The sequence below is a fragment of the Equus caballus genome, chromosome 3 (assembly GCF_041296265.1).
Source record: "Equus caballus isolate H_3958 breed thoroughbred chromosome 3, TB-T2T, whole genome shotgun sequence".
Classification (NCBI taxonomy): domain Eukaryota; kingdom Metazoa; phylum Chordata; class Mammalia; order Perissodactyla; family Equidae; genus Equus; species Equus caballus.
The window spans coordinates 56,170,674-56,182,548 of NC_091686.1; the positions used below are offsets into that span (position 1 = coordinate 56,170,674).

An 11,875-nucleotide genomic window follows, 5' to 3' on the forward strand; every position below is an offset into this window, starting at 1 on the left:
AACAGATGTTAGCTCAGGGCCAATCTTCCTCACAGAAAAAAAAAAAACAAAAAAATGCCTATCATACTGTCATATTAGATGGCTTCTCTAATCCCCAGCTCTAACACTTTTTTCTTTATATTACTAATTTTGCTACTTTCTAAAAGTGCATTTTGTTTTTTGTTTTTTTACAGAAGACATAGATGAAAATCTCCTGTTTTGAATTAAGATTTGAAAGAACTCAAACTTCCCAGCATCCTCCTCTGCTCTGACCACTTCTGAAATCTATGCAGCCATGATATTTGTAGATTTATATTTAGCAAAACGTTTGCATGTCTAAGAAGACAATGAGAGTAATTGCTTGATAACAGTATATGCGCCAGATATTTAATATTAACTTTGGAAATAAATTAAGTCAGGTATGCAAAATTCTGTACACATTTGTGAACAGGAGTTTAACTCATGCTTTCTGCATCCATTTATTAGATACTTACTAATTATAAAACTTGAAAAAATAATACATTCATTTTGTCCGTAATATCACGTGTACTTCAAGAAAATGAAATAATGTTCTTTTGTTGTTAATGTGTATGATTTTCGATATCTTAATATCCTAATAAAAATCCAAATGCTAATTCAAGTTTATTTCCAGTCATTTATTTAAACAATTCTACGTGAAAGACTAACTCAGGGCTCATACTTCATATCAAATTATAATTGTGCTTCATAGACCCTACTACTTAAAAAAAGAAAACGTGCACGTGGTCAGGGGAGACACTTCCTAGAGGAAACAAATATTCAGTTGTTAAACGGTAGTTGCTCATGAGTGTCCTTTGTCATCATGTAAGTTTAAAAAGAAAAAAAATTGAATTCAAGTGCACTTTACCAAGTTTGCTATAAAATCTGGATGATCGTGCACTGCCAGATACAGCTAATTCTAACTTTTGTGCAACTGCACATGAGTGTCGGGGTGGAGGAAGGCCCTGCAAAATTTCTAGGCATTTTAAGTCCTTAGAATAAAGGTAGCGTAAAGAGATCCCTGAAGTGTCTTAACATCCAATGTAGTCAGAGATAAATATTGCAACTGTAAATTGATGCAAGAAAATGTGTTGTAAGTGAAAATGTATGTCTTCATTTGAGCTCTTCTTTGGTAAATAGCAATACAGTAAAAGCTAGATTGAAAAAATATAGAAGACAGCATAACAGAGCTTTCCAAGATCCGAAGCAAGGCAATAAAAGAAAGCGTCACCCACTTCATTCTACCTAAAATACTTAAAAGAAAACAAAATAGTTTTTTCCATATTTTCCTATCTGAAAAGGAAAATATCAATGCAATTAGTCTTTGATTATTTCCTCATATAATCAAAAATTCGTTGTTGTTCTTAAGAGCCCTATCTCTGACAGTCACTGAGAGAATGTGCCCCTGGGAATTTTATCTGAAGGACTTATGGAACAGTTTCTTTTTTGTCATAATAACCTTCTCTGATTAACTGCAAAATTGTATTTATCTCTTTTCTTAGCTCAATGAGTCACTTGTTCTTAACCAGACCACAACATACCATGTCATGCCTAAATTAAGTTCAATTTGATTAATTGAAATGTAATGATTCTTTTTAATTTTTTCCAATTAGGAAAATAATTTTAGAAATTATTCCAAAGTTCAGAATGTTTCTATGTGTAGCTGCAAACAAATGTCATGAGAGGTCTTAACTAATAGAAACCAAGTTTCTAACTGTAAATTTGTTGGGAAGACTGAAATTATATTTGGAGGCACTAATTAGACCTAAATTACCGTTTTAAATATTTTCAATGTTTTGGAATAGTGAAACGTGATTTTAATGCTAAGGACGTTACCTAAATGTTTACTAAAAGTGTTTCAGTTGAAAATAATTTTCATTTTGAAATAAAAATATGATTTACTGATAGAACACTTTAGAACCTTAAATGTTTCTGTCAGTTAAGCCTCCCATGTGTCAGTTAAGGCCCTGGATGATATGTTGCAAAAGCACTTAAATATTCTTGGTGGTGACAATTTTTAATCATGGGTTGTTTGTGATAAAACATTTCTCTAATCCCAACCAAGGAGTTGAAGTTATTTTCTGAGTAATGAGTCTTTAAGCCTCTCTCTGTGTAATTGAGATACTTTAGAATTTGGAGTTCCTAGCCTAGAACCAATTATTCAGTTCAGCTTTGAATTTTGTGACTCATTGCCCATAACCATAAAGGCATTAGTAATATGGCTTAAATACTAGAGGGGCATAGAGATTCCAGGAGATCACACTGTTCCTTGAATCCATCGCTCCGAGGGCCATTTGAAGCAAAGGTAATTGAAAAGACACAGCACGGTTTGGACTGATTTTATTGCACTAGGGAAAAGAATGTAAGATAGTCTTGTCTTGGGTGATTTAGTGATTTCTAGTAGGTCCACTTATCAAAGGAAGAAAGAAATTCAAGGATTTAAATTCAGAAGAAAGAAAAATACAAAGAAAGAACATGAAAAAGAAAGGAAAGGGGGATAAGTTGCCTAAATTCAGGCAAAGTAAAATAGCTTGAAGATAAATCAGAGCTGGGTTTCAAATATACATAAAATAATTGAAGACTGACATATATAAAAAGAAATAACTTGCTTCAGATGCTGGGGACAAGTCTTTATAAGAACATGATGAAGTTGATTTTTCTTCCAAAATCCAATTCCAGAGTACAGTGATTTGTTTGAAACTCATAAGGTAAGTTAATTTGAGTTAAATGTGATTTAAGAGCATAACAAGGTTTGCTTTCAGAATCAGCTGGCCAGAAAAGACCACACTGATTTGCTGTATTGAATTTACTCATATCATACTTATTCTCTACCAATCCATCATGCCTTGCAAGAGTTTTTCCATATCGTTTCCTTCTTGAGAAATTATAGTTGTCAGTAACAGCATCCAGACCATGTGAAGGCCTGGTAAGTCTCATGGGGGTAGAAGCTCAAGGTGGGTTTATTACATTATTTCTTGTATGCTACACAAGAAACCCTATTTGAGCCAGCGGCGATACATCCCCAATCAGAATCATGATATGACACTGGAGTTTGAAGATTTCTGGATAGAGATCACAAACTCAAATCACTTCAGGGACCAAACAGGGTTAGGGTGAACTGTGAGGTTCTAGGGAAGAGTAGGAAGTGCCTGCAATGTTATGCGCCATAGCATGCACGTCTGAAGGCGTTCAAAGTTTCTTAAAGCACTGTTCTAGGCTTACAAAACCTGAACCTAGAGGGAGAAGCGAGCCTGACCATCATTTCAACACCTCTAACCAAACAGTCTATTTACAATGAGATAAGACTTAGATAGAAAGAAATAAATGATCTCCTAACCCTTCAATTCCAGACTCTTCCTCCAGAATGGAATTGCTCGTCCTGGCAGGCCTGTTGGGCACAGCCACTGCGCTGCCCATCCGTGTGAGTACCCCTCCTCAGTTGTCCACTCCATTTCCGTTCTAGAAACATCGTATTTCTGGACTAGAAAGCATTTCCTCTTTTTGTTTCACAGAAAGAGGAAAGTGGAGTCCAGGAAAGTTGTAGACCCAGGAATTTAGCACAGTTCCTCAGCCCCAGGGTGTTCCCAGTACAAACCCCGGCTCACAGGCCATTTGCTAGCTGAGTGACCTGGAGCAAGGAATGAACCCGTGGCCTCCCTGCCTGCAACGTGAGTCATAAGAATGACCTCAGAGTTGTGTGAAGATAATAAAAGTGCATCTAAAGCACTGAGGAGTCCTAATGGGAACACAGGAAGCTCGTAAATAAACTTAGCAATATAGAACAAGTGACGGGGTCTGAAGTCCACAGTTTCAATCGAGTTTCATTTACAACACCCTTACCGCAAACCGTCTCATGTTGACTGCAGCCATGCCTCCCACATCTGGACAAATGAGATATATGAGTCTAATCTGTGCTTAGTATACTCTAAATATGTAGGGCACCAAGTAGGTAAGAAACCCTCTCCCCCGCAGATTTTGTAACAAAGGAGCTGTCAAAGCAGTGAGGGAGCTTTCAAAACTTGTTTGGGGATACAAAATTTAAATTTACACTTCCACACTCCCTTTACTTTGAACTTATAAATGCTGAGAACTAAATTGAGAACACTGTTGACTCAAAGATAATGAGGCATGCAATATGTAATTAATCTTAAGAGATGTAAATAGAAACACTTTGGAAATAAGTTCAAAGGCAAAACGTATGCCTTCTAAATCACTGGACAAAACTGATTCATCTTTTCCCTATACTCAACTGCTTTTTATTTCAGAGGTAAAGCTACACGACTGATGGGGCTAATGCTCAGTAGTGCTTGGTACCTATTCTCATTTAGAACAAAAGCCCTTTGTAATGAATCAAGTCTCACCGTATCTTGCTTTATCTTGTTGCTGTTATTGTTTTACAAGCTTGAACAATCTGGAGGAAGTTCCAGTGGACAGGTAAACTTCTAGTTATATTTTCAAATGACGTGTTCATTTTAAAAGTTTGCAATTGCCTGAAATGACTGACATGTTTCTTTTTACAGAGATTTAACTTTTACCCACCACAAGGACCACCATTTTTTCCTCCGATCCCATTTCCCCTACCTCGACAGCTGCCCCTGGTGAGTATGGGTTTGGGGAATCTCAAGTTGTGACACGTATTTCCCAGTTGGATGATGGTTATAAAATTCTCCAAATTTGATACTGAAAAATAAGGCTTAAGAGGCATCAGCTATTCACGCTGCCCTTCTTGCAGAGCTTGTGTGGAGCGCAACAAGGGGCTGGCAAATGCTCTCCCAAGTCTTCAGTGACGTCCTCCAATGTGTCCGTACGCTCGCCATCAAAAAGCTGTTTAGACTGAATTGCTTTGACTGTGATGAACTTACTCTTCTAATCTCTTTCTATAATATCCATTCTTTCTTTTTCTAAATCATCTTGCTGCTTTCTTTTCTCTGAAAAGTTTTTTTCCAGCTCTGTGCAACTTTTTCTCACCGGTCAAACAATATAACTACTTTATTCTTCTTGTTGGAGCCTCTTCAATCTCTCCTAATATCTGGATTGTTACAAAAGTTTTTAGTGAAGGCCAGAACAATGCTAAACACATAATAAAGTTGTCTTTATTCTACATGTAATACTTTTGGTGGTATGGACAGATAGCATTTATTTGGTTGCTTATAGGGTCTATAGTGAGTACTGGAAATACAAAAAGTATGAAATAAGTTCACAATCTGATGAGGAAGAGAGACTCATAAATGAAAAAAACCCATAATTTGATAAGTCCTTCTAGATGCAAATACAAAGCCAGCTAACCTAGGATGTGTCAAAGGCTTGATTCCCAGAGGAGATGGTATCTGAACCAGTTTATGAGGGATGAGGAGTGGGTAAGGCACTCCAGGCAGAGGGAACAGCACGTGCCTGGGCACAGACCTGGGCGGCACATGGCCATTTGGGGGAAGAATGACCAGTACAATGAGGCGGCAAACACAGGTTGGAGACACACTGAATTTGGACAATACTTAAGCAATGATGTTTTGGAAAGTTCACACATATTTTAAAATAGCATCTAGCTTAACTTCCTGTCTAGCAACTAAAATATAATATGTTTAAAATATAAACACTATTTTGCATAATTTTGCTTTTTTATCTAAATGTAATAAACACCTTCCCTTTGCTTCTATTCAATTTCACACTGTTTATTTCTCAACTTTAAGCAGGTTTTTGGAAATTTGTCACTACAGTTAGTCCTCAATGGACTTTGCCTTTAATGTTTTCACATGTCCTAACTGAATCTTAGCCACTAAATTTCTAAGAACTTGCATTTGTAATTAATTGCTAATTGTTTTCGTCTAGTCAGGGCTAGGTGCATTTTTTTTTGGCTGAATTCAGCAATATTTGTTGTTAAATTAATGAAAACTCCTGGAGTCTTGGTTTATCATTAGAATTAGGAATCTCTGTTAACATCTTATGTTTTAAATTATATATATCTAGCTGGCAATAAAAAGAATCACCAGCATTTGAAACAGAAACTCTTCTTTCCACCAGATGGCAGAATAGTATTAAAAATCAGCCCAAGAACGAACTACTGTAGAGAAACTGATGGATTTGCAAGAACTATCAACACATAAGACAGATTCCCTGACTTTAGGTTTGACCAATTAAGCAAAATAAGCATACCTCTTGAAAGAAAAAATGACTTAAAATCCACTAGAATCTGATTTTCACCAACTAGAAGTTGGGTTCCCTGGGAAAGCATAATTGCTCAATAAATACTGGGTGAATGGATGGATGGATGGATGAGCAAATGAATGAAGAAATTTTAAAAAGTCAAAATGTTCACATTTTGTTTAATTCACAATTTACTTTTTTTTCTTTTTTGTAGATTCCAATTCCTCTTCCTTTTCCTTATGATCCAAATCAGGTAAATTACACTTAAAAGTTTCCTTTAAGAAAGCATTTAAATAAATACAAAACAAAAACTTGAAAATTTTTAAGATTTAATCGGAGAGGAATTTTGATAAGAATTAATGCTTATCATTCTCTTTTGGGGACCATTAGTTGATATTTGTCTGATTTGAATCATTTAATGTACAAATCTTACGTACTGAACTACCAAAAACCTGGAACTTTCCTTGATCGAGTGGAGGAAATTGGGGAGATGAGTAGAAAATGCATTTGAAGTCAAATAACCCGGGGATGCAAGCTCTGCCATTTAATACTCTGGAGTAACCTTAAACTCCCTGTGAGCCGTATTTTCTTCTAGAACATAAAATAGAATGGATGATTTAGGAAGTTCATTTTACCTCTAAAATTTTATACTTACATCTGCCACTAATGGGAGGAAAATGCCCTCTTACTGAAATGGAATCTGTCCTAGAAGCCTATGAACTAGATTTAAGGTTATGGTCATGATATAAAAGGTCAGTTAAATTTTACTTTTGACAGGATTTTACTGAATGCAGGATAATTACATATGACAAGACTGACTCAGTCACAAACCAAAAAATAAGTTGTATATATTATAGCATTTTAATTCCAAATTTTTCAATGATACTCCTATTATAATACAGGAAATGACATTATTAAAGTTTTCTTTCATAAAGAAGTGATTCCAAAATACAGTCTTTCTTCCAACCTAGTAAGCATAAGTTTAACGCTCTTTCCAAGAAGACCTCGCTGTATTTGGAGCCCACAAAGGAAAATGTGGGCTGTTTCCAGAGGTAGGAGCTTTGAAAGGGGTGGGATGTACTGTTGGGGGGAGGAGTACTTAAAATATTAGTGACTATGAGTCCTAAGGATATAACTTTAGAAATGCTAAGAATTCAAAAAAGCATAATTTCATTAATCCAGCTAAAATGAAAGTATAAGATAGAAGAGAGATAAAATGCTGAATTACAACTCGATTATTTGTTTCCTTTTATTCTAGGTCCTGACACCTAACAATCTTATATTGGTAAATATATTCTGCTCTGTTAATCTATAAAATCTATAAAAATACTGTATTCAACAGCCTATAAGATGAGCCAGTTCATTATGAAAATTACTGTCTTTATTAGTCAATTCATTTGGAAACAAAATAAAGCATGGCTGTTAAATTCGAAGCCAAAGAACAATCCCAATGCATGCCAACAGTTCTTCATTCATTTAGTCAATTCATCCAAACTGGAAATCAACAAAACAACCTCTTCTCTCACTAATGAAGGAGACAGGGAAGAGTCAAAAGACTCAGAGTTACAGAATAAATTGCTTTAGGAGGTAAAATTATTTCTTCACTAATGAAGCATTAGCATAAACACATACTACACTAAAGATGGTCAAATCTAAATCTCGACAATGCTTTTTTTTACTGAATTATACATAATTCAACTTTTTAATGAGGCTCTTTATTGATACAATATGTTGTTCAGAATCTTAGTTTATGAAAGACAGGAAAAATACTTGGATGTAGTTACAAAAGATAACACTAAAAAATTCCATTTCCCTGTCTAAAAACATACTTTTCACACTTAAGGGCCAGCCCCAGTGGCCTAATGGTTAAGTTCGGCAGGCTCTGCTTTGCTGGCCCAGGTTCAGTTCCCAGGTATAGACCCATACCACTTGTCTGTCAGTGGCCATCCTGTGGTGGCAGCCCATATACAAAGAGAAAGACTGGCCACGGATGTTAGCTCAGGGCGAATCTTCCTCAGCAAAAAAAAAAAAAAAAGATTTCTTCACACTTAAACATTTTCTGAAATCAAGACATATTTCACAACAGATACAGACATTTAATCTAGGATCTCCTTTTTAATATGCTATTATTAACTAAATGGGACATTTTACATTTGATGGTATCTTAGAATCAGGGACATGCAGTACTTTGTAAAAATGTCAGAAATTTAGGCCTATATCATTTGTGTGCCTGAGATAAAATTTTTCAGGATTCTTCACTACAGACTATTTAAAGTCAACCATCTTGAAGAGTATTTAAGTGTCCCAGAAACTCTGAGGTTAACAGGTAGCTTCAGAGCCCAACTAAATAAGAACCTAAGCCCTTTGAGTTCAACTAGCTAGTGCTCTTCCCACAATCCACTCTGTTTAAGCAACATTATAGTACATTTCCAAATGGCAAATCATAAAGATTCTAGCATATTTCTAACTGAAAAGGTTTTAGGAAACTACCTTCAATAATTAATTATTGATGATTACAAAATTAGCAAGTTCACATTTCCATCAAAACATGGCCAACAGAGCACTGGCCTGTGGTTGGAAAGCCTAGATTCTAATGCCATCTTTACAACTAAATTAGCTGTGTAACTGTTGGTAAAGGCATGCATTTACCTCCAAGGTCTCTTCCAGTCAAAATAGTGACTCCTCAGACACGTGATTCACTCAAATTACCAGATCTGAACACTTAATACCTATTTACACTTTATATTTCTGAACTTTTTAGAAGTGCTGTTGGCCACAACCCATCCTGCAAAGAACCCTGACAGAATAATTTAAAGAATCGCTGTATCTTCACGGTGATCATTTTTCTCTGGGTGATCCTAGTTAAGTCAGGGAGCAGGAACAGGCATCCTAAGAGAACAGAGGCTACCTCAAGCCCTAAGAACAAGTCGGGACAGTGTTTAGCTTACATATTCTCGCAGACGTACGGGTACAGACAGCTCAACAAATAGAGCAATTCGATAAGAGTGGTCAACGCCTTGAGCAAGCTGCCAGTCTCTTAAAACAGGGGGACCTGCGGAAGCCACAAAGCAATATTTTCCCAGAGAAACTACTTGTATAAGCAAACCCTTGAAACAAAGTATTCATAGGTGTCCTAACATTTTGTTTCAAGTATCATTCACACAGGGAATTTGCATAATTTAAGAAAAATAAGACTTGTATGGAAGCATACACAGTGAGTTTCTTAACCACTCATCAATTTTCTATCCTTTAGATATAGTGTATAGTTACAAGGCAGTCACAAGAAAATATTTCTGTGAATTAAGGGAATTTAAGTCTAAATATTGCATATCCACTTTAAAATCTTACATCATGTAAATAAAACACTAAGTAGTAACATGAAATTAACTTTTCAATAAAAACAGAGATCTTTATATAGAAAATATTTTAACTTATATATGCACTAAGTTAAAATAAACCCATTGACAGCACTGATACTTGATTTTCCTTCTTTCACAGTTAATCACTGCTATTCTGAACCAACTTGGGGTAAGGCCATATTAACTTTTAAGCTATTATAAACTACAAATCTGATGGACTGAAGATAATATCTCATTAATTTTTTTATTTTTAGGGCTTCTTTGGGGTAAGACTTTATTTCTATGATTATATTGATAAAAGCAAGTGACATTTAATCTCAGGAAAGGTAAGAATAATTCTTCTGAACCATAAAAACATCCAAGAGAATCCAAACTGACTGATCCACCCAAACTAGAGCTCACGAGTTATAAACTCAATTTTCTCCAAGATATTTAGATCAGAATGTCCGCAGGTCTAAAAAGGTATTCTTTTTATAATGCCCAGGGTATCTGACAAAATTTGTTTACAGAAATATATGTAATATTTGGTTAAGAAATTCCAAATAGTGAATTTTACCTCAAGCTTATTTTTGTCTTATGGACAATTGACAGTAAACACTGAGAAAAGCCTATGAAACTCCCGAACCTAGAAATAGCCTGGTGTCAAGGCAAGGCAGCACGTCTCCTTCGTAAACAAAAGCATCAGCTCTCCTGATGGAAAAGCTACAAACCTTGAGACTTCTACTTTGATTCCCACCCAAATCTGCTTTTGTTTAAAACGTATACGAAAAAGAGAGAACAAAAAGGTATATTCCTTTTTCAAATATCTGAATTAATGTTAATTAAAATTATATACAGTATGTGTTTATTTTAATCTACCTTGAGAGAAGCTGACGAGTCAAAACCTTCTCAGTCCCAACTGTGAGAAAGTGGATTCTACTCCAGTTTTCCTTCCGACGTTTCCTTGCCCTAAATGCTTATTTACTGTTTCTTAGCACTTCCAGGGCTTTCACCAGGCCATCAGGGGCCAAGTAGGAGAAATTACGCTTTGTGTTGCAGAAAAGACAGTTGAGGATTCAATTTATCAGCATTTAGGTATAGCAGAACCACATTATTTTCTACCTCCCAACATGAATAATTATACCAACACCAACCTGATAACAATAAAATAACCATAATCTGGGAGACATGAGTGGAGGCAAAGAAGAAATTATGGCACAAATACCTTTGTATAATAACTATAATCTGTATTGTTTATTTTGGCAGAAATAATTCTCTCACTACTATGTCAGAAGTTATATACGGTGAGTAAAATCTCTATCTTTCAAGCACTATTACACATTTTTAAATATTTTTATCTTGAGTTTAACAGCCTTGGATTGTTAAATTAACAATATAATGAAAGTAGGTATAAATAAGACCAAATTCATTACAAATTCTTTCTTCAAAGGAGGTAGCTTAAAATCACTCATTTATTAAAACTTCACAAATAGTTTAGAAAATAATACCAACCACCACAAAGTCCTATACTGTAAAAGAGAGTACAGCCTTTTAGCCTCTAAAAGTGTTCAGAATTTTCAAGTGCCCTCTTTAGCTATTAATACTCAGCTTTCTAGACAGTTGCGGTTTTATGTACGTTTGGTATCTGCTTCTATTTGAATTTTAAATACTTTCAAATCTCAAGAACACCTGCTGGCAAGATAAACACTGACTGGGCCATTTAGCTTTAGGTTAAGATATCATCAAATAAATTCACCTTGGGCCAAAATTATGCAAACAAATTTCCAAATGCTAGCCAAATCAGCTGTGGCCGTGATCAGATGCAGTCAGAAACCATAACTGCATTCCTCCGGATAACGTGACTCCTACTTAAGCAATATACAGTCTTCCAAATGCATACTTAGAGGAACAAATCAGGAAGTTTCATAACCTTCGTAGGGAGTACGACAGATAGAGAATAGGCTTGGAACCAGGCAGACCAGGACTTACCCCAGCTCTGTCCCTTACTGAATAAACCTTGGTGCAGCCTTTCTAAATATCACTTTCACCTGTGAAATGGGAACACCACCACCTAACCCCACAGGATTGTTGTGAGGATTAAGTGGTATAATGTAAATATTCAATAAATGGTACATATTATTACTATTTTACTAAATTGCTTATATCTAAAATATAAGAAAAGCAAATATGAACGTAATATCACCTACTGATATAGGAGCAAATATTTTTCCAGAAATGTCTTAAACTAAAATTTTAATCTGGTCTTTTTCTATTATAGATGATGCTGGATACCTAATGTAATCAGAAGATTATCTACTTCTGTCCTAACTATAGTTTATAGTTTTATCATTTTGCATATCTGTAAAAGTTCCAGCAAAAACTCCAAAACGCCACAAAGA

At 35.4% G+C, this 11,875-nt stretch overlaps 2 protein-coding genes across 9 annotated transcripts in view; both read left to right on the plus strand.

The window, feature by feature from the left end:
• The window catches only part of SPARCL1 (SPARC like 1), a 43,368-nt gene extending 42,749 nt beyond the window's left edge, over nt 1-619 (plus strand). For all 6 annotated transcript variants that reach the window (XM_001496019.5, XM_070263445.1, XM_014738732.3 and 3 more), the window contains one exon: nt 174-619. In XM_001496019.5, the coding sequence (XP_001496069.2) occupies nt 174-202 (29 nt within the window). In that variant the 3' untranslated portion in view covers nt 203-619. The remainder of the gene's footprint in view (nt 1-173) is intronic.
• A 1,648-nt stretch (nt 620-2,267) lies between these two features.
• Nucleotides 2,268-11,798, plus strand: SCPPPQ1 (secretory calcium-binding phosphoprotein proline-glutamine rich 1). Of its 3 annotated transcripts, NM_001405231.1 has the most exons (10): nt 2,268-2,302; nt 3,348-3,418; nt 4,399-4,431; nt 4,518-4,595; nt 6,353-6,391; nt 7,397-7,423; nt 9,637-9,666; nt 9,752-9,763; nt 10,743-10,780; nt 11,755-11,798. In NM_001405231.1, exons 2-9 carry the CDS (start codon nt 3,362-3,364, stop codon nt 10,746-10,748), a joined length of 282 nt encoding a protein of 93 aa, NP_001392160.1. In that variant the 5' UTR covers nt 2,268-2,302; nt 3,348-3,361; the 3' UTR covers nt 10,749-10,780; nt 11,755-11,798. The 3 variants fall into 3 exon arrangements, with proteins under 3 accessions (NP_001392160.1, XP_070117867.1, XP_070117866.1); XM_070261766.1 differs by lacking the exons at nt 2,268-2,302; nt 10,743-10,780; nt 11,755-11,798 and having other exon boundaries at nt 3,230-3,418; nt 9,752-9,852; XM_070261765.1 differs by lacking the exons at nt 2,268-2,302; nt 3,348-3,418; nt 10,743-10,780; nt 11,755-11,798 and having other exon boundaries at nt 4,170-4,431; nt 9,752-9,852.
• The last annotated feature ends 77 nt before the right edge of the window (nt 11,799-11,875 follow it).